General features: G+C 38.4%; 1 protein-coding gene across 1 annotated transcript in view; it reads left to right on the top strand.

Annotated features, from left to right (window-relative positions):
- Positions 1-25,989, top strand: part of SEMA3A (semaphorin 3A) — a 163,370-nt gene that overhangs the window by 97,069 nt on the left and 40,312 nt on the right. Inside the window, exons 5-6 of the mRNA XM_056481990.1 lie at positions 224-317; positions 6,037-6,156. Of these exons, the coding sequence (XP_056337965.1) occupies positions 224-317; positions 6,037-6,156 (214 nt within the window). The remainder of the gene's footprint in view (positions 1-223; positions 318-6,036; positions 6,157-25,989) is intronic.

Raw genomic sequence — 25,989 nt, 5'->3', positions numbered from 1 at the left:
ACACAAACTGTTTATGTGTATTTTTGCCTTTAACCAGCATTCAGCACATACTGATTAGGAGATGGGCACTTTTACCAGATCCTCCCCTAGTGCAATTTGACTTCCCTGAAGCCACAAACCCTACTGCACTCTTTTTAGTTCAAATTACTTCTTAGTGTTCTTTCATCAAATAATATTGCTTTTTCCTTCTTTTAATTTTTTTTTTTTTTTTTTTATTTCACAGGACAACATTTTTAGAATGGAAGAATCACATTTTGAAAATGGGCGGGGGAAAAGCCCTTATGATCCCAAACTGCTGACAGCTTCACTTTTAGTAGGTAGGTGCCACATAACAAGTTCAATGAGATGTGCATTCACTGTAAATAATTTACCAGTTCTCTGCTTTTCTTTTTTTCCTCCTTGCAGCACCTATGATAGGCATTTGTTTTATGCTATTTATTTCCAGGTTGAAGTAATTCTGGTTTACTTTTAGTACAGTTGACCCAAGTGTCCCAAGGTGTAAACCAAGATTCAGGTGTCACAAGAGCTACTTTATGCCCCTGTAGGACCTGCTGAGTGTTTTTCTTCCTCACATCTTGGTGGAGGCATTTTAATCACCCAGTTTGCGGACTGGCCACACTGGTGGTCACACAAGCACAGCTGAGAGCTAAGTGAGAGCAGGAATAAATAACTCCTTGCACCAGTTTTTCTGCCAGGGAATGTCTGTCACCCAGCTTTACTGTGCATGGGAGCTGGAGAACAATGAACAGCCACAGGTCTAGACCCTAAGGTGATATTTCAGCTAAAGAGATCTGTCTGAATAAAATTAAATTCCTGGCCAGAACAAAAAGATTTAAATAAATTAATTGTTTCTGAATTGGTAATACTTCATTTCATGGAATATGTAAATATGGAGCAACTGGACTGTGTCAATCTAATTGAACTAATGCAATTGATTGAATTTATCTAATTGATTTAACTTATCTAATTAAATTAAGTATGTTAATTGCTATTACTTTACCCTCACAAAAAAGGCAAGAAGATGTTTTGTGAGACTAAATTAGGAAGAAACAGATTCTTCTTTCCCTACACCTCTGTTTAAGTATAGCCACCTTATCTTTAACATCCTTACATGTAACTTTCTGGCAATGTATTACAACTTCAAATCCAGCAATAGTTTCATAAAACTGGAGATTCTCTTATCTCAGAAGTATTCAGGAAATGACACAGAACAAGGTACATTGGTTTCTTCAGGCCTTTGTCCATATTGTTAGCCTAAGGCCTTGCCTACTGTCTGCCCTTGTTCTATTTACGTTGCATTTAAAAATTAAGCTATTCAAAATAAACAGCAACAAAAATTTAGTCCTAAGTGCCTCATTTCCTGATCTTAGAAGCCCATAATGATCCCAGGTGATGAGCTAACCTGGGGACACACACTTTTTAACAGGAAAAACAGGAAAGACATCCACATCTTGCTCCAACTTGTACCCTGTACAAACAGAAAGGATAAAAAGAGTGTGTGTAAAGGGCCAGTGTATAAATTAGTGCCTGGAGCAACTTGAATTTGTGGCAGAGCTACTCTCAAGCGAATAGCTGTACTATTTACTTTAATATACAATAAAGAAGAGAATGATGACAAGCCAGTATTACGTGGTATACCCGGAATGCAACTGCACAAAGTCAACAGCTTCTAGCTTTTCACATTCCTTTTTCTTTTTTCACTCAGTCCGTCACAAATATGATTATCTTACTTCCCTTGGCTTAGATTTCATGTCTTTAAAACATCTTTGCTTTCTTGAGCCCACTTCCTGTCACTATAATTTTCACTCCATGTATATTTCTTTCTAATAAAGAATAGAGTGAGTATGATCATTTGTTTTCAATCAGGGCCCTGTTAGAGCCACTGGGTGTGATAACACAATAGAAAATGGTACAAATTGAGCATTCAAAGCCAATGACTAATTTCTACTTCAGTCTTCTACTTACACACAACTCAGGGTGAAGCTAAAATTCGCATTCCTGCATCCTGAACATGAGCAGCCTTCTTTCTCTGCTTCCTTGTACCTGCCTCACAGCCACATTGCATTACTGATTATGATGTTGCATTTACTTCAACCCTTTTCTGCAGGGTGTGTATTGCAGAGGGTGTGTGATTCACTGCTGGTTCTTTGCCTAAAAATAACTCCTCTTTGCCAAAAAAAACCTCATTTTTTATGGCAAAATTATGACCCAAAACAAAATAATTTCCTGTAACTTAGCTGCTCTTGGCCCTTCACGTGACAGAATGTTTGTCCTCGTAAGTGACCATGGTGTGTCTAAGATTTAACAGGGCAGCTATGCAAAAGAATTCCCCAGCATTCATTAAAATGCAATGTTATAATTAGTAATTCAAATTAGCTATCAGGAAAGTAAAAAAAAAGGCTGAGAAGAGTAATTTAGATGCTTACATACAGGAGGGAAACGTTATCTCTCCATCAGAAACACTAAACAGATATTTCGCAAAGTGTGGGAGAAGAAAACGTTTCTGACACCATAGCTAGGAAGTAAATTTTAGGTAAGTGAAATGTAGAAATTTGGGCAAAACATGAAGGTTAATTTGCAAAAAGTAACTTCAGGTCTTTAATAGCCATTAGTACCCAGGAGACCTATTCTATATTTCAGCTGAAACAAACTCTCACCAGTGTAAAGAGGATCTTCAGTTTTCCCTCTCTCCTAAAAAAATCAATAGTATTTGAAAAAAAAAACCCACCACACTAAACCAAGACAAAAATAAACAGTTCATCATTATTAAATTGTTCCAATATTTTTCCAGTATACATTCCTTGTTCCATCCACCTGCAAACATTTTTCATTATTTTTTTAACAGTTGTTCATTAAAGTTGGTTATTGCTACCCTGCTCTAAAGTAAATGCCAGCTGGGAACATGATATAACTGGTTCCTAGTAATGTTAGACTGTGCAGCCATTCCCATCTATGTGCTGCTAACTAAACAGTCTCCATTTGAGCGGGCTAATGCATGAAATGTAGAGACTAAGAAATCCCTGGGCACCACTCATGAGTATTCCAGTGCAGGAGGAAAATGAGAAGCAGCATGGTTTCCAAGGAATATAATCACAGGAGAAAATATCACTGAATGTGTTTGACTAAAGGAATTGTATTGGGGTAGTTAAAAAAACAAAAAAAAAAAAAAAACAAACAACCAAACAAACAAAAAAAAAACCCACCAAAACAAAAACAAAACAAAACAAAACAAACAACAACAAAACAAAACCCTTCAGAGAAGGAAGGAAGGAAGTAGGCAGCATTGTCCTGTCTACAAATGTTTGTCAGTTTTCAAACTCTTAATTTCCACTTTCTCCTTAAAGTTTATAAAACTTCTTCTAAATCTGCTGACAATAGAAATAACGCAGTGAGGACTATCCATGACATTAAAGAATCATTTTCCAGACTAGCAATGAGTAAATTTCAGTCCAAAAGAAGAGATATGCACAGGGAAATAAAGATGAATGTACATCTATCTAGACAAGAGGCAAAATCCTCACATAGCTTTTGCACAGTACTAGCTCAAAGGATGTGCACATCTGGGACATGACTTGAGGCTCACCCTGAATTTTGCAAAAATTATCTAAAGCCTTACAAAAATAAATGGTATTCCTTGGTATTTCTGTCTGGAAGAAGTCAAAATCCCCTTTTTGCATGACTACAGCAGATCAGTTCAAACTGCAGGCACTGATCTAGGAATACTGAAACTTGGAGGAGCTGTAGTAGGGATGATAGAAAGGTCAGTTTTCTGCAGACCCTTCCCCATTTGAAACGTGCTGAAGCCAGTTATTGCCAAAACTTTTGTCCTGTCACCACTGAAGAAAAAGTGTCAGCCACAAGAGCCCTGTAGTGTCCTCTTGGGTTGAGCTGAGTCCAGCCTGGAAAATATGTTCATTTCCAGTGGTGTTTATATGTCAAGCTAAAAACAGAGGTGCCAAAAAACCCCCTTATAATTCTAAATATTTCAAATATATAATTTTAATTAGTTTTCAAACTGCATTGTGTTTAATTTTAGCAATATAGTATTAAATATAGATTTTTTTCTTGACTGATTGACCTTTAGATCTGTTGATAACTAAGAAGAAAAATAGGCCTTGTTTTTTTTTTTCCATTCCCCTTTGATTTCTATTGATTTATCAGAACTCACTAGGGATTGAAAGACAAGAAAATGAAGATAAGGTTAAAGAAAGGTTAAGCATAGCATCAAAGCCCTTTTCACAGGCAAAAAGGTTTTATGATCTTTAAAATCTCAGCTGCATGCTCTGCACATAATAATAACTATAATTAAGTGATTGTCTCCCCTTCAGAAAAAGTTGAAAATGACATAGAAGAATGGTAAATCGTTAATTAATGATATGCTGTTCTGTTTCCCTTCTGATTACACCTCCTGCTGGGCATGACTGGTCTATTTGCTCCTAATCTCTGCTGTGAATTCATTCAATTCCATGCCTTTCTGCTATCATGTTTTCACCCTTCCTGACTTTCCTGGCTACCATATGGTACAGAGCCACTCTAGGTTCAATTGCTGATTTCGTGGTGTCAGTATTCAGGGGAAAAGATGCCAGTGATATCCAATAGACATGCTTGGATCTGGTTGTCCTGCCATGGAAATACCTAAAATTGCCATGAAAATTATGAAATTGCTTCCTAAAAGGCTGTTTTAAAATGGGGATATGGTAGAGTTCATCATGACCATGAAAAATGTATTACCTTAGCTAAAGAAAGAGTTATTTTATCCTCAAACTTGTCTTTTTCACAAAGGACCAGTGTAATATGGGTAGCTTGAAAGTAGTTGGAAGGAATAATGCTTTTTAGTTTCATTTTAACAGTATAGGGTAGGTTATCTCATTTAACATACAGATGTAGAACACAGTTTTAAAAATGCATTTTTAGCATTTTTGATTCAGAGTGATTTCATGGACAAGCTCTAAATTAATGTCAGAAAGATATGTGTTGTACTTTGATCCCTGGTTCTTTTCTGTGGGTCTCATTACAATGTCATTATTATTATTACACTCTCTACCAGCTGGCAGGTATTTAATTTGACCTGCTCCTCAGAATTTAGACAGTCTCTCTCCCTCTCTCTGACTCCTCTGTGGCACTTCTATCTGGCTGAGAAGGAAGACACTGGGATGAGTTTCATCTCCAGCTAGGCTGTGTCTGTGCCATTTATGGGCTGAAGTATCATAGGTCAATTTTTAGTTCAGTTTTTCACTGTGAAATGCATGGGGGTCAAGGTAGCAGGGAATGATCTCGTTTATTCTCTCACTTAGCTGTTGCCCTTTGCCAGTACCACAGTTACAAAGGTGGCCAAAGGAGAAAGGCATGTTCTGTCTTTCCTGTAAAATATGCTATTTTTTGAGGATCTGCTCAGGGAAAAAAAAAAAAAAAAAAAAAAAAAAAAAAAAAGGTAAAAAAACAAACCAAACCAAAACAACAACAACAACAAAAACAAAAGTCTATTAGCAATCCCAAAGCAAAAATCCAAAACAAAACAAAATAAAAGAAGGTAACCAAAGTAAAAACCACATAAGTTCTATAGGAAAAATTGAAGGGACCTAAGGACTTTCTGAACCAAAAGTGACTGAGCTGGACTCTTCAGTTCCCAGACTCACATAAACCCAGTGGGTTGGAAGGAACCTCTGGAGGTGTCCAGAACAAGCTCCTGTTCTAAACAGGGTAATTTCAATCAGGTGGGTTTTCTGAGGCTGTATGCTCCTGCCTGCCAGGGTAGGTGCACTGGCTGCCACTGATCCAGCCTAAAAATTCAAACCTATTTTTGCAAAGTGCACAGCAGTCAGCAGATACAGCTCGTTTGTGAGAGGTTACCATTAAGCTCTTCAGTGAGAAATTTGGTCTAATCTCTATTTTCAATGACAATGCATTGCATATGGCTTGTTGTTTTGTAATTTACTCATTAGCCCTATTAGATAAATATGAACATATGACAGCTTTCTCTGTCTTACCATGACTGGAAAGTTGAGGAATGTTGCTCACAGTGATGTCCTCCCACAGATGGAGAACTGTACTCTGGCACAGCAGCAGACTTCATGGGCAGGGACTTTGCCATTTTCCGAACTCTGGGGCACCACCATCCCATCAGAACAGAGCAGCACGACTCCCGGTGGCTAAATGGTATGTAAAATGTGCATTTCTCTGGTTACACTCATCCAGCCATTAAAGACTAGCACACAGCTCCATCCCAGCAACATCTGTGACATATACACTCCTCTTTTATTAGGAGCAGAATTCCGTTCTAAACCAGTTAGAGTAATCAAAATTGATTTATAAATAAGCATTTTTTGGTTTAATTACACTGAGATTTGTAGAGTGTGATTAAATTTAAAACACACACAGACACTATAAGCAGCACAGTCATGTGAGTTGGACAGAAGCTCAAGGCTTGAGGCATCAAACCACACATGAACACAAAGTCTCTCCAGAGCCTTGGGCAGGATTGTGCCTTGTACAAGGTTTCATTTTTGCTGTGTTGAAGGGGATGCTGGTCACACCCAGCAGAAAGTCAACCAGCAGAACTTCACGAGCAAGCCAAAGTTGTCAAGAGTTTGGAAAAATAGAAAAGGGTCCTGAGGATTCCAAGTGATTTGGTTTCAAATATCCGATAGTTTAGCAAGGCACAATAGCTTACATTATTGTATGGATATTAGTAATCAAGCCTGTGGTTGTTTATTTACATTCTGAGGACGGGAAGATAATTTCAGAGAAAATCTGATTTTGGCTTAGTGTACCAAAATACTTTAGAATGCATCTGAGTACTCTGTCCAAGTTCTACTGAAGACAAATTTCCAATAGCTCAAATGGAATTACACTTGGCTTTAGCCATACAAGGATATGAGCATTTTGGAAATGAGAATTCATTGTCTGAAAAAGCTGACACTTGATTTAAGTAATACTAACTGTAGTTGCTGAGTTAACTTAAATTTAAATTTTTTAAGAGTTAACTAGCTCTACTTTTGCTGTACATACTGCTTGCACCTGCACTGTTTTTGAATTCACAAATTATTTTATTCTTAGACATTTTCTGCTCCTAGCCATATTATTTATGTCTCTGCTGAGGTTCAGTCTTTCTTATGTGGTTTTACAATTTAGTGCAGACTGTTCACACAAATTTTAATGTGTAAGAGCAGAGTATGTTTTAAAACACAGCTTGTTATTAGCTAGTCAAGACCTTCTGGTATTAAACTGGATATCACATCAGCTGTATATACAATCCACAACAACATCAGACCCGACTCATAATTAAAACCACAAGATGCTGTTGCAAGTTGAATTAACTCTATATATAGCATATATGTGATACACGTATCATGTAAGTGGTATAGGGCAAGTATGGAGCTGTATTTTAATATGAAAAGTTTATGAATCTGTTGTATATCCTGTTAAATTTAGTTTTGCTGCAATTCATGTGGACTACTATCTGTCTGGAAAACTGATTCAGGTCTATAACATTTCAGTTCTACAATCTGTGTTTACCCAGTTACACAAAAATTCTGTTCATTGGGTGATGTTATTATGACAGTAAACAAGATTTCTGGACTTCAGGAAACAGTAAAGCACAAGGGTTATAGACATTCCCATCTATCTTAACACCTGGTGGAGTAATAATGTGTTAAAGATGACCAACATCAACTTTTGTTATGATAGTCATGATGACATTTTAAAGCCCAATCATGCAAGCAAAATCTGCCTTTGTGCAGTAGATTTGCACCATGACAGCTGAGTCAGGAGGATTTATGCAGTGGGAAAATGCAGCCATTGTCCACAGGCCCTGTACTTCACTGCTGGAAATGTGTCACTCTGTTGTGGATTCGGTTATCAGTCTTTCAGCACTAAATGTGGGAACTGCTTTTCCCAAATTAGCACTAAGGTTACATCTGACAGGGTGCAGAAACCCCAACTGCTTTGTGCTCAAGGTGGGGAGCTGATGAACCTCAAGCTTTCTTGAATTTAAGTATTTTACAAAATGAGCATAAAAGTGAAAGACAGCATTTTTGGTATCACAGGGTGAAGGTGATTTCCAACTCCTAAGTGAAGTTGTTGCACTATATTTCTGTATGGAAAGTTTCAAACTTAATTTAGAACAAGATAAGAATCAAATTGAAACCTTTAGAAATTATTCTCATAACTGTCCATAATTTAATGGAGAATGATCCTTAAGTACATTTTTGAAATCTCTCTCTCTGCTGCAACTTAATACATTTACCTTCCTATTATGGAAAGATTGGCCTAAAATCTGCACTACAACATTCCTATTAGAGGCTCTGAGGCTTTACTGTTAATTTCTCAGTGATAAGATCCTGGCAGCCTTTCCACACAGCTTTCTTAATTTCAGCATCTAACATGGAAATCCAAAAGTGATAATAGTTTGAGTTTGAAACTCTGCAGGCATACCAGTCCTTTGATTACTGTTTTTGTCATTTTTCTTTTTAAAATATAATTATAAAAGAAGCTCTGTGTTTGCACATATTTAAAGTGGATATATTTTTAATGAAACAAGCTCTCATTGAAGAATGAGGTGTTCACTGTTTTCTTAAAGATCTATACAAACTATTTTTGAACTTTAAGTTTGCAGACCCTTATATGTTTTTTAGTAAAGACATGTATTTCTACATAGTGGTGGGTTTGCTTTCCTAATTGCTTTTTACAGTGTACTTAGCCTCAGGTGAAAAAACAGTATTCTAAGGGGCATATCCTGAAAGCTGCAGGACAACAGTTCTGATCAAACTTAGAGACAAATTCTCATCTCTGTAGAGTTTATTAGTTAGGCATCCAGTTCCAAGACCTTGCTGGTGTTTACTTCAGTCAGAGCAGGAGCTAAACTGCTTTTTCCATACTAAGGTCAGAGCTGACAGGGTGCAGAAAGCACAGCTGTTTGGTACCAAAAATGGAGAGGAGAAGACAGTTGCACGTGAAGAGCTTGCAAACTTTTCCCAGAAATCGTCTTGCCCTGAAGTGGCACAAAAGTAGAACAGCATTGCACAGAGTGATTAAGTTTTTGGATTTAAGCAGGAGCACAGAGTTACTGCAGAGATCACAGTCACATTCTGGAGACGCTCAACCTTCTTACAGAAATTGTATGTTTTGGGGAAGAGAACTGCCCAAGGGAAGGTGCTGACCAGCAGCTCTTAAAGACTTCTTAAGTCTCTTAGAGATATGAAATACTCACAGGCTTCTAAAGCTTTCATTTTGTATAAATAATTAAACAGTCACCAAGCCAAATAAAACAAAGGAGACTGATTCTATAGCCATGTAGTCAGGGCATTCATCTAGAAGCTAGGGAACTATACATCAGTCACTGTAGCAGTGTATATTTAATTATTGATACAGAGTTGGCCAGATGTGACAAGAAAGCATTTTCAAAAACACAGTAAAATAAGCTGGTGCTCAGGGAAGTCATGGACATGAAAAGCTGCAGTTCAGTGCCCCAGACTGAATCATGTACTTTGTTATAAGCCATGTCCATGCACACATCAGACATTACTGGCTCCTCGGGTACGTGCACTAAGTTTACTCTGCACAAAAGAGGCTTTGGCAATATTACTCAGTCCCAGTGAGGGTCAAGAATTGTTCTGAAATCTCAGAAGAAAAATTCTGAAGTTGAAAAAATCTTCTGTACAGCTTTTCTATAGGGAGCAACGGCCTTGATGTTACACATATATCTGACAAAGTCTTGCCTATCAGCAAGTACGTGATTCCCTTTAAATGTGCCATTGCCTCTCATAGTTCAGAGGCATAAAGTTATTTTAAAGAAGCATGTATCATGTCCTGCTTCCATGAACTGCTGCAGAAGTTAAAAAAAGAGGATGAGTAGAGGCTGAGCGGGTGGGAGCAGCTTCTCCTGGGGCCAGGGAGTTCCCTGCTGCACAGCAGGCAGTGCTTGCTGTACACCATCCCTTCGTGCAAGGGCTGAGGGCATGGCCAGAGGCAAAAAGGCAGAATTGGCAGTGCAGTCTACCAGAGCAAATGCTAAGAAATGCAAAGGCAGTGCACCCAAAGCAGTTTTCAAGCTGAAGATTAGAGGAGTGGAAGGAGAGAGCTTAAAGCTGCTCTCATCTTCTCTGACTTGAGCACAGGGGATCTGGCCTTAAATTGTTAACATTTTGTAAAATGAATAACCATAAACATTTATGTTAAAAGCAAAGCAGGATTGGGCTGAGCAAAATCTGAAAGGAAATGAAATCACAAAAGCTGCATTAGGATAGTATTATGAATCTGGTTTACACCCCAGAAATACTGGCCTCGCTCATTCTCTTTACTAGACCTGGGGTTAAGAGAGATTGTCAGTCTGGATTTCCAGACTTGGCTTGGAATTTCCTTGCTTTTTATGGGTTTTAAACCATTCTATGATATTATTTTAGCATACTTTCCATGGCTTAATTTTTAAAGTGGAGCAGTAACTGTGCTTAGTCCCCTGAGGTTATTGTCCTTGGTAATCTTTACTTTACGGTTACATAAACAGCTGAGAGTTATAGAAGCTGAGCGACTGTTCAATAAAATAGAAAATGCCCTCTTAAATTTAACAAGGGTCCAAGGCAGGAAACACAGACTTGATACTTTCCTGGCATTCAAACAGAACTGTAGACATCATTTTGTGTTGTTTCCACTCATGACACTTTGTTGAATGTCCCAGCACTGGCATTGCACACACGTGATTTTGAATGTATTTGTGTATTGCACAGTAGACTAATGTATGGCAGCAGAAAGAAAAATATTGCAGGTAGTCTACAGGACTTTTACCTAACAAAAGGCATGAAATGTCAAAATGCTAGATATTAATTACTCTTGCTGAGATTTGGGTGTGTACTTATTCTGATCCTTGAACCTATTCTTAGTATTTGGTCAACCACACCAAACCTTTTTCCTACCTATACATAGCCACTGATGGCCCCCTCTGCTGTGCTACTTTCTTGTCCATAAATGCCTTCCTAGTTTCCCATTTTCCAGCTCACCTCCTACACATTCTCAATCCAGATACAGAGCATGCAGTAAAATGCAGGGATCACCTGTGGAAAGGGGACACAAAACCCAACCGTCCTGGTACCTGGGGGTGTTTCATAAAATACATCTAAGATCTTATTGGAGGAAGGAGGTGATGGATGCTAAAAACACAATAAATCTCCATCAAGAAAAGAGCTGTTTAGACAAAGGACATTAGAAAAGAAGTTGGAATTGCATATGAATTTATTTAGTCTTCAAATTAGAAGTCTTAAACTATGATGGGAATTAAAGTAGAAAAAGCTGCCCAATAGAAGTAGCCAGTGAGGCAGCCTGGCTGATTTCAGGAGGAACTCAGGTAACATTTTATGTGTTGTTATATAGCACACTTACCTGACATCCTAAAAGACTACAGTGAGTAGACTAAAAAGTCTCTTCCAGATCTTCATTACCATGAATTTATAAGGACATATTTGAACTTTTTGAGTGATAGCAGTGAAGGAATTTTTTTGTGTATGTTATCTTTTTGTTGTTGTTCTTTTGGTGTTAATTTTCCTGTGAAAGGGTCTCTTGCATTTAAAATAGGCATTTCTATATTTGAACAGCTGATATGTCCTATCATGCAGGCTGTAGTGTGGACTGAGTTTCCATTTTCCCACCAGGGCTTACAGCAGCATGAACAGCTCCAACCCTTCCAGAACAAAACATGTCCATATATGCAAGTCTCATTTCTCACTCAATAAGTCCTCCCACCCTCCCATTCCCACTATCTTCATCGCTAAGAATAGTAATAAATAATTTCACAGTGATAAATTCCATGTGTGACAAATGCTAATGTCACCTAACACAATGCTAGGAAGTGCTCAGAAACTATGGTGACGGTGGCATAATGCTCTGAACAGAATGGCACACAAACTCCATTTATAAGGTTTCTTTTCTCCCTTAAGTCTGTAGATCCATATTTGAGAGATTGAGCATGAATTTTAAGTTGTTTTTCTCATTGCAATCTAACAAGCTTTTTCTATACACATTTTTTGTTACAACCCATTCTTTTTTTTTTTTTTTTCTTGGAAGAAACGTAAAATTTTGGAAATCAGAAAATAAATGGCTCTTTCTTATTGTTATTACTTGACATTTATCCTGTCCCTAATCTGCAGTGTTTGCAGATCAGGAAGCCAAAGGCCCTGCTGAATACTGGACCAGAATATTGAACAGTATTTGAACCATTTGATTCAGTTGAACCTGTCTGATAACTGTTCCCTGTATCTTTATACAAAGTAAGAGAAGCATTTGGTTCAGAGATAAGAGACCAAGTAAGAATTTCAGAATGTGCTTAACAGTTTCTCTGGATGTGAGAAAGGTCATGAAGATAGTAGGTGGAGACAATCAGAAAAAATAAAGTCTTCCCATCAAGTGGCCTAAATGAAATTATTTGAAATTATTTCTAAGGAAAAAGATCTTCTCATTCTCCATCCCTCCCATGCCCCCTTGGATTAGGTCATTTTCTTAATTAAATATCTGTGCTGTGGATGATGTTTTGTTCTGTTTAGGTTGAAAAGATGGTAAAAGTAGCCAAAGGACAAGTTTTGAGGTTGGAGAAGACAAAGCAGGTAGGAAAGATGAAGCAGCAGAGAACATTCTCCTGGTCTGATTGCACATTTTGAAGGCTTCCTGACACTGAGGAAAATATGACCTGGGGCAAGAAAACTTGCATCAGTAAACATATTGGTCTGAGCTATAGCCACAGTATGCTTCAGGAAGTTAGGATACAAGTTAGTCCATGAACCTGACTTAGGATATGTGTATATTACATGGTTAACCATGGGCTCATTTCTGAGTTTTATCTTGGTCAGCCTTACTGTCCACACCAAAAAAATGTAATAACTGGGAGTGTAGATTAGAAGCCATGCTTTGCTGCAATTCATTCATTCTGTGGCTCTCTTTATAGTGCATATAAGATCAAAAATAATGGTAGAGCTAAGATTTCTTTGTTCACTGTTTCCACTGGATACCAGAGAATTTTTTCTGCTGCATAAAGTTCAATTTTAGGAAAGATTCTCATAGTTCTCAAAGCAAGCAGTGTGGGATATGACCCCACAGTTCACTGCAGCATAATCTTTCTAAAAAGAGACTTGCCAGTGATGGCCAGTTTGAGATCTGCACTCACTCTTGTGCACTGAATTGAACTATTGATGATGTACCTTAAAATTGCTAAATTTTAAGGTTTGTATTTCAATTGTGAATTGAAAGGTCAAAATATTAACATGTATCAGATTAACAATCCAATAAATCCTAATGAGTCTCATGTTGGGGTGAGATCTGAGAGTGTGCAGCCATTCCCATCACCTTCTCTGGAAGGCAGTTGGATGAAATAACCAGAACAAGCTCTGGGTAGATGCTGGATGTGGATAAATCAATGTACCTCTGTAGTGGGCAAAACTGGTCATCTCATTTAGGTGTTCAGATTCAAATTTGATGATGCAGGTGAGTTGCTTTCTATAGTCATCCTTAAAAAAATAAAAAAAAAAAAAAAATCCAAGTCTCATCTGCTTCTTTGAGCAGCAAGAGCTGTGTAAAAATCCATCAGCATGAGCACACACCAGGAGCACATTCAGTTGGAGGAGTAGAGCTCTGTGTCCTTCTCACACTGATAACAAACACTTGCAATTTTCCAGTTATCGATACTCCCAGTGATATTCTATCTCCTCTAAAAAGCAGAGGATTTTTTTTTTGTTTTTTTTTTTTTTTCTGGGGGAGTTGGGATTTTTTTTGTTGTTTTTTTGTTTGTTTGTTTGTTTTTTGGTTTGGTTTGGTTTTTTTACCCTAAGATGGATTATTTTTTTCTGTGGGTTTGTTTCAATGGATAACTTACAGAGCTGGCAGTGGATGGCTTTGCAAAGACTTAGTATATTATTCAAGCAGTGGCAATAACCTCTACTAGAAAGCTTTGTGTACTACTTTCAGTTAATGTATGATTAAAAATAAGATTTCTATTTATATATTTATCTATCTATCTGTTACTTACATGCATTCTGTTCATATTAAGACTCTCCCTTTTGCCTGGAGATAAATCTCAGCTGGAAAAAAAGAGTCATTTGTTCAGAAAAGGAGTAGTGTTCAGGTTCTAAGTTTGTATTTTGCTTTGTTTTTGGTATAGAACCCACTTTAAATTACGCATCACCAGTTTCTTTGTAATTAGCATTTTTACAGAGATCCAAATCAGCTTAAGCAAAAGGAAAGTTCAGATTAGGTGGTGGGATTCCAGAAACAAAGCCTCTGTGTTATAAACCTTGGAAATTCAAGTAGGTTTCCCATGATCTCTGTGAGAGCTCATCACAGCTCTGATGCTTGAAAACCAGTGACTTTTAACTACCAAACTGTGCCTCCTTTCCTGTTCACAAAAGTCACTAACCAGTTTTTCAGAAAAGTTAAGCAGAAATCTGTTTGTAGGAGTCATACAGCAGAATACTAATTGATTTAAACAAAGGAGGAGTGGGTCTGTTACGGCCCCCTTTATTGGGATATGACATACATCCGAATTTTCTTTTTGCATTCTTGTCTTGTTTTGTGGCTTTTTTCCTTCTGCTCTAGCCATCAATTTAATGAGTGTTGACCCTGTCAATACCAATTTCCTCTTCTCAGGCCACCACGTTCAGAGTTTGCTGGGCATTCAATAGAGATTTACTGTTGACTGGGTAATTTGAGTTCATGTGTGTGGTGAAAAATTAGTGAGGAGAATTACCCAGAAAAGTGGATGCCATGACAATGCATGTCACCATGGTGTGACCAGCTCTGCTGACATAGGTTTCAAAAGCTCTCCCCCTGTGAAAATGGGGCCTGTTTGCAAATTAATTAGTTTCTGGCAGCAGCTTGATTGTTGACCCAAAGTTTGTAGAGTGGAAAAACAATCAGATTAGTGTGTTCAATATAAAGGCCCAGCGCGGCGCTCAAGTGTGGTTTGCCAAACTGTTGAAGCCATGAATAGAGTGAAACAAATTCTTTTTTGAGAAGCCAAGGCAAAGGTTAAGTGTGATGTGACTGGAGCACGCTGGCCGTGGGGCGGCGTGGAGAGAATTAAAGGTTTCAGCCACACAAAAATAGAGAGTACTGAGCCAGTTGCATTGAGTTTAATGAAATTCACAGCTTCAGACGCAAAAGTGTTTGGCAATGTTTTAGTCTGTGTTAACAGGAGAAATAAGATGGCTTTGTTTTAAGAAGTTTCCTTTGTACATCCGTGTGGGACACCAGGGACTGAGCCTCTAAAGGGTATTACAGAGACTTCCTGAGCCTGCACACTGTTTCTAAGCACCTGCAGACTGAGGTTTGTACCAGTTCCTCCCACTCCCCACCACACACTAACTCCCTTTATCTCCAGTGATTCAATCCAAGCTTCCCATTCATCACCTCCAACATTTGGGCAGGGTTTTTCTTTTAAATAGTGCTGGTGTGGGGGCTCATGGACAAATATATTAGAAATCCATGCTTATGAATAAATGACTGACTAAAGCTTGTTATCAAGGTAGTGAGTGAAAAGACAGATACTAAAAATACAACAGGCCACATCTGTACCTGATGATACATGAGAATGACCCCTATGCAGGCAAGAGCTGATTTCTACTCATTATTGTGCACATCTCATTTCATTATTACTCTTCATTCCTTCAGTGGCTATTTTTTTATATATTTTGCCCTTCATCATCCATTTTTGGCATTCAGTGTTACTATCACCCTTGTAATATTTTCTTTATATCAAAAAATCCTTATGCATATTTAAAACTATTGCTTTCACACTACGAAAAATAGAAAGAAAATACCAACTATTGTGAAGGAGCCCATGTTCATGGGCAGCTGAGGTATCTTCTCTTGGACCAATTGTCTTATCCCTGTTGGCCTGGATCAGATGCCTGCCAGACACAAGGGAATGGCAGGCCAGAGCTGCCAAGCTGAAAATATGAAGGGCTCCACACAGCCCACCACATAGCCCCTACCCCATCAATTAACTGAGATGCCCAGCAGAGTTAATGATGTGACTATACAGCCTCTTAGTCTGTTCCCACCTCTTTCCCCCATTCCATAAAATTCCAACTCTTAGCCTGCGACCTGTGCAAACTGTGATTTGTTCTCGGTAATGGGGCTGAACCTACCCCCTTCACACTAACATTCCTGAGCTGTGAATTGCTTGTCCCAAAAGGCATTTAGTGTTGCTTGCAATTAACACAACTGATTGCTCAAAGCCGGCACCTGAGGTGGCATGGAGCCAGCTGGAAGCATAATTGGCTCCTTAGCTGGAGAAACATCCACTTCACAGTGGAGGCTGTGATGATGGAATTATTAGTTCAAAGTGAGCCAGGTATGTGCATACCTGTTCTATACATTAAAGCCTGCACTAGCACTAGACACAGATGGATTATCACAGACTCAAAGCCTCCCTTTCTCTCTGTCTCCGGAACTTCCCCTTCCCTTTGTTCATGAAATCGCACACATTTCAGCCTGAATATTTGTAGGGCTGAGTAATTGCTTTTGTTCTTTGGGTTATTTAATTACAAATCTCGGTAGATGACAGGTCCTCTGCTCTAAAGGAAGACATCACATTTGCACAGTTACAGAATCCCAACACAAATGTGTGTGGCAAATCAGTGACTGCAGATTTATTCATGCCCTCTGGGACCTGCACTGCCTTTTCAGCTTAGCATGCAATATGATTTAAATTACAGCTTGTGCAGAGCTGTGCCTTGGGATTACACTCCATGTTTCCAACTGTTTATAGTTCAGTGAGCTTTAACCTCTGTGATTCTGAAAATTAAATAATGTCACGGCTGATATCAAACTTATGGCTGGTACTAGATTGCTAAATACTGTGTAGTATTAAAAGCCTATTTTTACAACAAAGTGGAAACATCAATGTATTTAAAGCATTGATAGCACATTCAGGTAGTTCAAGAGCACAATTCAAAAGTTACACTAGCAAAGAATGGCAAAGCTAATATTAAACTATATTATCAAGGATATTGTTTCAATTCCTGTATTTAGCAGAGTTGTGGCTGTGGACTTCAGTGGAGCAGGACTGAGTCTAAGGCAGGGCTTTGTGATGACACAGAGACTGTGTAAGATCAAGAAATATAGCTAGAGCATCTTTTGTGGTTAAATTCATACTTGCTAATTCCTTGCTGAAGTTTCATTATTTCTGAAATATTCTCATTTATCAAATGTTACATCTTGAAGACCTTTCGTGCTGCAGCTGTGGACTTCTTAATATTTCTGTAGCCTTTGAAGAGGAGCAGAGGAAACACCTAATTAGAAAACTCTGTGTTTAATGTGACATGGAATTTCTCTTCAGATTACATTTCATTATATGCAGGGGTTTAACTGATGCAAAAACATTTAGATTTTTTCCTCCATTTAGTTCTACAAACCCATGTTTCCAGGATAGAAACTATTCCAGTCCCACTTGAGCCTCTTCACCATGGTCCTTCCCAGACCCTGTCAGGTAACACTGAGAAACAAAAGGGTGAAACTGATGTCAACAGCAGCATCATTCAGGCCACAGAACCTCATTCACCACTGTGGTGCAAGAAAGGGGGAACAGGAAGAGAAAAGGACAAATGGGAGAGACAAATGGATACTTATTTTTCACTTGTAAAGGCAGCATGTTGGACTAAATAACAGAAAATAAAGAAGAGTTCACACAATTATAGTTAACAGATAGGATGGGCAGATCACAGATACACAAAATGTTTGACAAATGGTTCCTCATTTGATGCCTTTAAATTTTGACAGTGAAATAGATCCTGAACTTCCCATTTTGCTGCATTGCCAAAGTGATGCTTCTTTTTCTCCTTGATCTTTAGAATATCCTATACAAATTATTTCAGGCTTCAATGTCCAGCTCCTACTTATCAAAATTGTGTCAGAAATATCCCATCCCTTGCTATTGCATTGGATTCCATGGGCTTGTATAAATTCATCCATTTTAAAAGGTGGCTGTAAATTTGATTTTTAAACATGTAGCTAAGTGCTTTTACATACCATATGGTTAAAAAAATATGGTGAAGTGTATAGTAACATCTAAGAGATCAAAGTATGAAGATGATCACCAGCTAATAGTTGATAGTCAGAAGCAGTGAATGCCACAGATGATGTGCTGCTGTACAGATAGCATACAGTGTGACTGAAATGTGATAACATTTTGTTTAATAATCTCAATATCAGTCTCAAATGTAGCAGTGTTGTCCAAAAAACTGTTGAGAGTGACCCCCCAAAACTGAGACTGATAAGCCTTTTTTAGCTCTTTCTCCTCTATTCTGAGATCACTGTATCACTGGTGTCTATAGGCTGAATTTTTCTGTTAGTAGCTGAGCTGTCTTGTGGTATTACCAGGGAAAATTGCCTCTTTTAAAGGCAAGGGTTAAACTGTAAATCTTTGGGACTACCATTTATTGTACAACATCCAGCAGAATTTGATGTTCAAGAGCACTTAGAGCTGCCACAAACACACTGAGTAAATGAAGACGAAATAGTTCACTGTCTGATTTACATTTTATAGTGATAAGCTGGCCTGTGTTTTCATTAGGTTCCTGGACTATGGAAAAGAGTATTTTTAACATATATATATATATATATATATAAATTTAATTTCCTTATGGTAGGCTTTAACGATTTCTGGTCAGATGAGTACAGCAAGATTTGTAGGAAGATTTTGTTAGAGAATTATAAGCAGAAACAAGATAACCTTTCAGAGAAAGTTTTCATACAGATGATAATTCAGAAAAAGCAGAAGAATAGTTACTTTGAAGACTGGATTATATATTTTTCCCACTCACTGCACAGGTCTTATGAATAGTTGCAAGCATTCAGTGATAATATATTATATCCATGAGTATTGCCACATATCTGAGGATTGGTGTTTATTGATTATTTTGCTGCTCTTTGGGCAAAATTCAATATCCTTGTAAGTCAGAGGTGTTCTGCTGATGTCAGTGAGATAATTCATATTTGCTGAGCTCAATAACAACATTTGTCACGCTGTAAAATTTGGTAGTCATGGGGCACAGCTCTCTTCAGTTACCCACTCCTTCAGTCTGTGTCCTGTTCTCCTGTTTCTCTAAGGCAACTTCCAGTAAGGGCAAAAAAAGCTCCTGGGACAGAAAGGTACAAAACCTTTCTATGTGGTATTTTACATGGACTTGTGAGTCATCAGCCATTTCACAAGATTGTGTAAATGGGTTGTCATTATCAATGCTCAGTTATGTTCCATGTTTGACATACTGTCAGGTTTAATATTTTGTGCAAGACCTGTTGGTAGAAAGCATTCTTTTAAAAAAAAATCCAGTTTCCCACTTATTACAGGGCCTATATTTTTTTACTACATTTCTTTCTTTTATTACTTTTTAAATATTTCTGTTAAACTTTCTGCCAATTCTTCTCCCTATGATTTATGTATCACAAACAAGTGCACTGCAGTCCTCCCTCACTGCTTTTAACAAACACAAAAATTTTGAGTATGAGACAATGAAATTTTCATTCTTGAGAGTCGCAGAAATTGCATCAAATATTTTTGAAGTGCTGTCAGTGAATAATAATAAAAATTTAAATATCAAAAATAAAAAAAGAGTTTGTTTGTACAGAATTAAAGTGTAAACCAATTAAACAATGCTTGAGAAGAAAAACGTTCTGACAGTCCAGGTACTGTTGCAAAACTTTTCTATGTGAAGCAACTTCACAGTTTTCATCTCACCTGTGCTATCACATACATTTTTATTTTTCTTTAATGAGCAGAACTAAGTTTCCCATCAACAATAAATGGACACATTATTTCAGTTGTGTAAAACCCTGTTAATACCTTATGTTGACTGAAGCTAGGTTAAGTTGGAAACACAAGGTGCTCACATGACTACTGAAAGAGGTTGTCATAACTGATGCTATCACACTGAATACCTCAGGTGGTGCTGAGGGGTTTTGCTTCCTCTTACAGATGCCTTATTGCATTTTGTGTTGCTGTGCTACATTGACACATGAGCTAAAACCAGTCACTCACCCAGCCCTTTCCTCAGTCTTCCTGCCATCCCTCATTAATCCTACTTTAATGGATTTTGTGCCAAGTTGCTTTACACTAGCTGTAGAAGTTCATTATACCAACAAAACGTTTCTTGTAGTTTGACAAAATTACCTCAGTTCTTTAGCCAAATCTAAAGGATTTAGCAAAGAAATTAAATTGCAGGAGATTGGAAAGGTTAGGAAATTGCTGCAGGAGAGTTCTCTACTGGATGACTCCTTGGGAACTGGTGTTGGCTGATGATCATTTCCAAATGAATGAACATCCCTCACTGAGAGTTGAGACTATGGTAGAGTCCTGTCCAGTGTTTGGTGTGACATCAGGGAGGAGGTTTTCTTTACAGCTACACAGCCCCTTCCACAAACTTCAAATTGATCCTGGCAGTACAAAATTTGGAGGTTTTCTTCCTGTTTTCAAAATAGATGATTTTTGACATAAAGGACATATTTATTCACTTTTTAGGGGAAAAAAAAAAAATAATATTTCTGTGAGCAAATGGTTCTGGAGACAGGGTTGTGCACTGCATGGAGCTGACAGAGAAATAGTGGGAATTTGGCTTTCAGCAGACAGAGGCTAAAGATATGCTTGTTGAGCCAGTGCTGTTCAGCTTTTGCCAGTCAGACTGCTGAGGGCTGTCCCATTTTACCTGCACTGTAATATGTTTGCCATGTTAATCCTCAGCTATTCCTCACATTCAGCCAGGTATTTGCCTCCTGCAAAGTGCTGTGTCAGGAGTTTGGCTACAGCATGTTTCCTCAGCCTTCAGGACACCTTCTTGTACCCTTAATTTTCAGATGGCAAAGAGGAAGAATATTCCACCAAGACATAAACACATATCTCTCAGCATTCAAAAAGGCCTGAGAAAATCTCATTAATGGAGAGGAACAGGTTTTGGTTTCTGACTTCTAGGATCAACTCCCAGAAACTGCTTCAGCATCTCCAGGGACTTGTGCTCCACCTGTGAATATTCAGAGCTTACAAAAGGCAGGCCTGTAGCATGGCTCTATATGCCAAAAGTCTGTAACACCCCAAATCAGAAACATCTTTTGTCTTCAGTGCCTCCACGCTCCACTTCCTCCCCTAATACATCACTTCTTAGCATAAAGACTCTGGTATTTAGTTCTTGTCACTCATCCAGAGCTCTAAAGATGTAAGTTACACAGTTAAGGCACAGGCTTTCTAGTGTTTTTATTTCCAAACATCAATGTCAAAAACTTCAGATAAATGACTGAGAGAGAAAGAAACAGGCTCTTAGCTGGAACTCCCATTGCCTTTAAGAAATACAGAAAATTGAGATTAAAGTATTTCTAAATGGAGACAATGTACTGCAAGCCTCACTTTCTGTTCTGTGATGGACACTGGTTTTCTCAGTTGCCCAATTACTCTCTCTGAGGGACAAGTAAGTTTAAAATTAATTGTGTTGATAGATATATAACAACCTTAAAACACAGTCAGTGATAGAGAAGAGGTGTTAATTTTGCTTGTTGTTCTGTAAGGAGATAATAATCACCTCTTTTAAATTAAATAGAGTGGATAGATCATAAACATTGTTTTGTGAGAAATCTAATTTATGTTGAGCATTAAGCTATAATTTCACTGAACTTTTGTATTCTACTTTTCTTCACCATATAATTAGTCTTTAACAGGGAATCAAAACTATTGTTGCCTCTTTAGAACAAAGGCTTCAGAAACTGATAATTGCATCAGAGATCAACATTTTCTCCCTTCTCTTTCCTATGGGAGCTAAATTATTCCCAAAATATGGTCATGTTGAATTATGCCCCTAAGGCAGAGGAGATGAGGGATTTTGGGGTGGTGGCATTGTCTTGGCAGGGACTCAGGGACACATTTACACAACTCTAGAGGTGCTGAGCACCCCAAACTGAGGTTGTGCTCCTCTTACTGTCATCTGGCCCTGCATCACTGCCAGCCCCAGGAGGGCACCCCTGGCTCAGCCCCAGCCTGGCCTTGCCCAGTTTTCCCTTCTCCACTTCCCCCCTGCATGGAGCCTGAAGGCTTTAGGATGTTACAACACACTTGCCCTTCTTTTCTTTTGCCTCAGATACAGATCAGTAATTCTTTAAAAAAAACATCATTTAAATTCTGTTTTATTGTTTCTCACAATGAGAATGATGTATGGATAACATTTATGGTCCAGCCACTGTAAAAGCCACAAAGGCTGGACTCCTGTTGCTGTATGTGGAGTGTGCCATTGAGATGTAGAAGAATTTACATGTGTAAAAATATGGTGTGGCTTTTATAATGCACGTCTCTTTGTGTGTTACATTGCTGCTGCACCCATGTATTGAAATGACAGAGGAGTGATGTGCTGTTGCTGCTTTTAATACCTTTCATCCTTGAAAGTCTGTAATCTCTTTGTGTCACACAAGTCACCACTGAAGCATAGCAGTTGGGTTCTGCAGAGGAAGGGTTTGTTGGGTTGAGGTTGTTGTTTTTTTTTTTTTTAATTATGAAAAGAGCTTTGAATAAAATAATTTTTTTGTAAACTTTGGAAATTAAAACAAGCCTTAGTTAATCTTACACTTATTAGTGTGTTTTATAATGTCTCACAAAAATTGCCTTTACTAGTCTTTGATAAATTGATGAAAAACAGGATATCACTTCTAAGAAGGAGAAACTAGCTGACTCAAAAATAAACCCCTTGATGAATATCATCAGTCTTTAAAGCTCTTTCTGATGGGAATTTCCATTGCAAAATCGGTGAGGGGCCGTGAGGCTTCTTACCTTGTAATCGCTGCTGACAGCTTGATCAAGCATGGCCTGCATGCCACACATCCTCCTGACTTTGTAAACAGCATCTTTGAATGACATCTCTACTCTGAGGTCTGTCCTTCCCATGTTAGCATCTGACAATAAGTTACCACAAAACCCTCACATTAGCTCCATAATAGCCACAAGTTATCCCTTGTGCAAACAGCTCCCGTTTGAGGATGTGCTCTGATGCCATCCGTGTTATTGAGGAGCATCACTAGAGGCAGTGAATCCATGAGAGCTCTGCTGCATTTGTCTGAGTCAACAGCAGCGAGAGGAATGTGAAAGTTGAGGAATTTAAATGAAGGGACTTTGAAAGAACACCAGTAAAAGCTTTGGTGTTTTGTAAACTGCGTTTGAGTGTGTAAAACCACAAACCATCTTAGCTCTCTCATCAGCAGGTATTAACAGCTTTGTCCTCTGGTGACCTTGCTGGGGCAGAAGCTCTGCTCTGCACATTTGTGACTGGAGCTGCAAGTCTCCTCTCTGTGACTAGTAGGGCTCACTGTGAGAGCAAGTCCAGATTTTGTGAGGACAGTGTTTGGCTCTCTGCACTGGGTCTCAGTGGATGGGTGCTGTATGTGCTTATGAAATCTTGAGTGCTATTTTTGTTGTTAAAATTTTAATTTCATCTTCTCTAGTCTTCCTCTCCTCAGGGTTCCAGTCACCCTCCAGTACTTTTCATTAAATTACAGCAATTGAAGTTTTACTGAGCGTAAAATTTCCCTAGTTTCTTAGAATTTTCTTGCTGTGAACTGATAAATTAGTCATTTTGACCGTAAATATACAATAATAGGGGCATCCAGTTCAAACTCTTTACAAAACATTTCCTAAGAGAACTGCCCTTTGGCTCCTGTCAAGTGATGAAGAGATGACCCCAGCTTCTGTTCCTTCAGCTTACTCAGTCTTGACAGCTAAAGGTGATTTCTGTGCCTTCAAGTTTATAGATCTTCATTAAAATGCTAATACAATTCACTTAGGAAGCAAATTTCTGACTTTTATTGTTTCTTGCTCTTGGGAATGTGTGTGTATTTGTGCGGTTGTTGTTGCTAAAGTGTAACATTTGTTAAAGAACCAGTGCAGATCGATTTACCTTCGCTTTTCCTCAGCCCGAAATGCTGAGACAGGCAAAACATGTTTCCATTACTTAAATAAGCAAACAATGGCAAATAAATCATAGAGGCAGCTGGACCAAGGTGTCTTTTCCATAAAGAGCCAGGTTTCTCAGGAAGGACAGTTTAATGGGCTGCTGCCAGTGAAATGTCTGAAGAGCTGGTAATTGCAGGAGGGCGCACAAAGTGCGGCACAAAGGTGTCATGTGGGATCTGAGAAGTAGCACCACAGCCAAGACAACTGGAGAAAGGAGACTGAAAAAGGTGTGGGCTTAAATGATTTGCTTCTTAAAGGCTGATTGTTTTAAATAAAAATCCAAGTTTTATTTTTAGCTTGTTCACTTTGGCTGCAAGATCAGAGAAGTGTTTTTAGCTGTAATTTTATTTTGATCGTGTTTATGCTGAGGCTTTGTTTCTGCTTTGATCATGCTTAAACATGTTTCAGAAATGTTTGTTTGATGTATGCTGTTTTTTAAAGCAGTCTTCCACATTGTCTGCCTGTGTTTTTTAAAAGCAATGAATCATTGCAAAATATTTGCTGTCAAATTGTTTCTTAAATCTATTTTCTCAAAACACGCTTTCTGGACTTTTAGCCAATGGGAGACTGCTTTCACACATGAAAGTGTTGAACTGTTGTAACAGCATTTCTGAAGGGCTGCATGGATTGGAGGCAGTTTAAGGGTTGCAGAATACTCCATAATTCATACTACTCAGAAATCTGGTCATTCCATCTACCCCCAATAGCTGCAGTGCACTGACTTTTACAATTGTTACTGGTGGGTTTGGATCAAAGTCCTACTTCCCATTCAGTAAAACTTGCTTGAAGTTCCTTCCAGCATTTCTTTTGTGGCTGTGTTGTGTTGAATGTATGAAATAGGTCAACCCTGACTGAATTATTTTAAACTTCCCATGAGGACCCCTTGATACCAAACCTGTTTAATTTTGCAGGGTAAGGCAGGGCAGTCTCGATACTTGAACATACACATTCATGGATGACATTCCCTCTTCTGCTGCATGGGTGAACAATTAGGAGAGTCAAGGAGAAGTCCCTAATTCCCTCATCTGTGGATATCTCCCTTCTAATCCTCAAAGAAGAGCAATAAAAAAGTACTGTGCAGTCCATGGAGAGGGCTGTGTTGCGTGACTGCTGGCCATCTGGCTGATTGACTCATCAGGACCCTCACCAGCCATAGTGAGCGTACTCTGGAGCCCTGGGGCTGAATGCAAGTGTGCTTTGAGCCTGGGGCAAGTCAAACAGCCCCTGTGCTAGTGAAACAATAAAGAACACACAGGGATCACTGGTTCTTAGCTTTATAACCCATGAAATTATCAACCACTTTTCTCTCCCTCTCCCCACAAATGGTAACATGACTGTTTCTGTAACTATTACATTCATTCTGAACAGAAATTAATCTACTTCTGTATGCAGCAGACACATGTAACCCGCTCTTCATTTATTTGGTTCACTGCACAGACATAGATCTGTTAGATGGAAGAGGGGAAAAACCCAAGCACCACTAGGTAACAAGAGCAAGGGCCCTGTAACATGAAGAACCTCTCTTTTATTGACTGAAACATATTGATTTAACTAGATGGCAAAACAATTTGAGGTGTGCTCAGTAGGAAACATCAGTGTTGTTCAAGAAAAGCTGTTCCATGATGTACAATGGAAGTGTTTCAATATGAGGTTGTGTGACTACTTCATTTGCAGGGATGTAAACAGGGTTATTAATCACTCATGGAAAATCTGTATCCATCTCAAATGAGCACTGGTAAGAAGTGTATGCAAAACATGCTAACACATGCTCTAGGTATGGCATTAATTTTATCAGCCTGCCTCACAACCCTCTTCTCTGCTATCACTCTGACAGAATCATTTGAAATACATATTTTCAATTTATTCAACTATTTTTCTATCATTATTGTGTCAGTCCTTCTTTAACACTAAACTGTCTCACTCATTTCTGGTTCACTTGCAAAATTATGAGAGGAAAAGAAAAGCATAACAATAACAATACCCTAACCGAGGGCAAGTTTATATAACCAGTGCTATATCAGCAATATTTGTTACTCAAA

Source organism: Oenanthe melanoleuca, chromosome 1A (genome assembly GCF_029582105.1).
Source record: "Oenanthe melanoleuca isolate GR-GAL-2019-014 chromosome 1A, OMel1.0, whole genome shotgun sequence".
Lineage (NCBI taxonomy): Eukaryota > Metazoa > Chordata > Aves > Passeriformes > Muscicapidae > Oenanthe > Oenanthe melanoleuca.
Note: the sequence above shows the minus strand (reverse complement) of the source record. Positions and strands in the feature narration are given on the sequence as shown.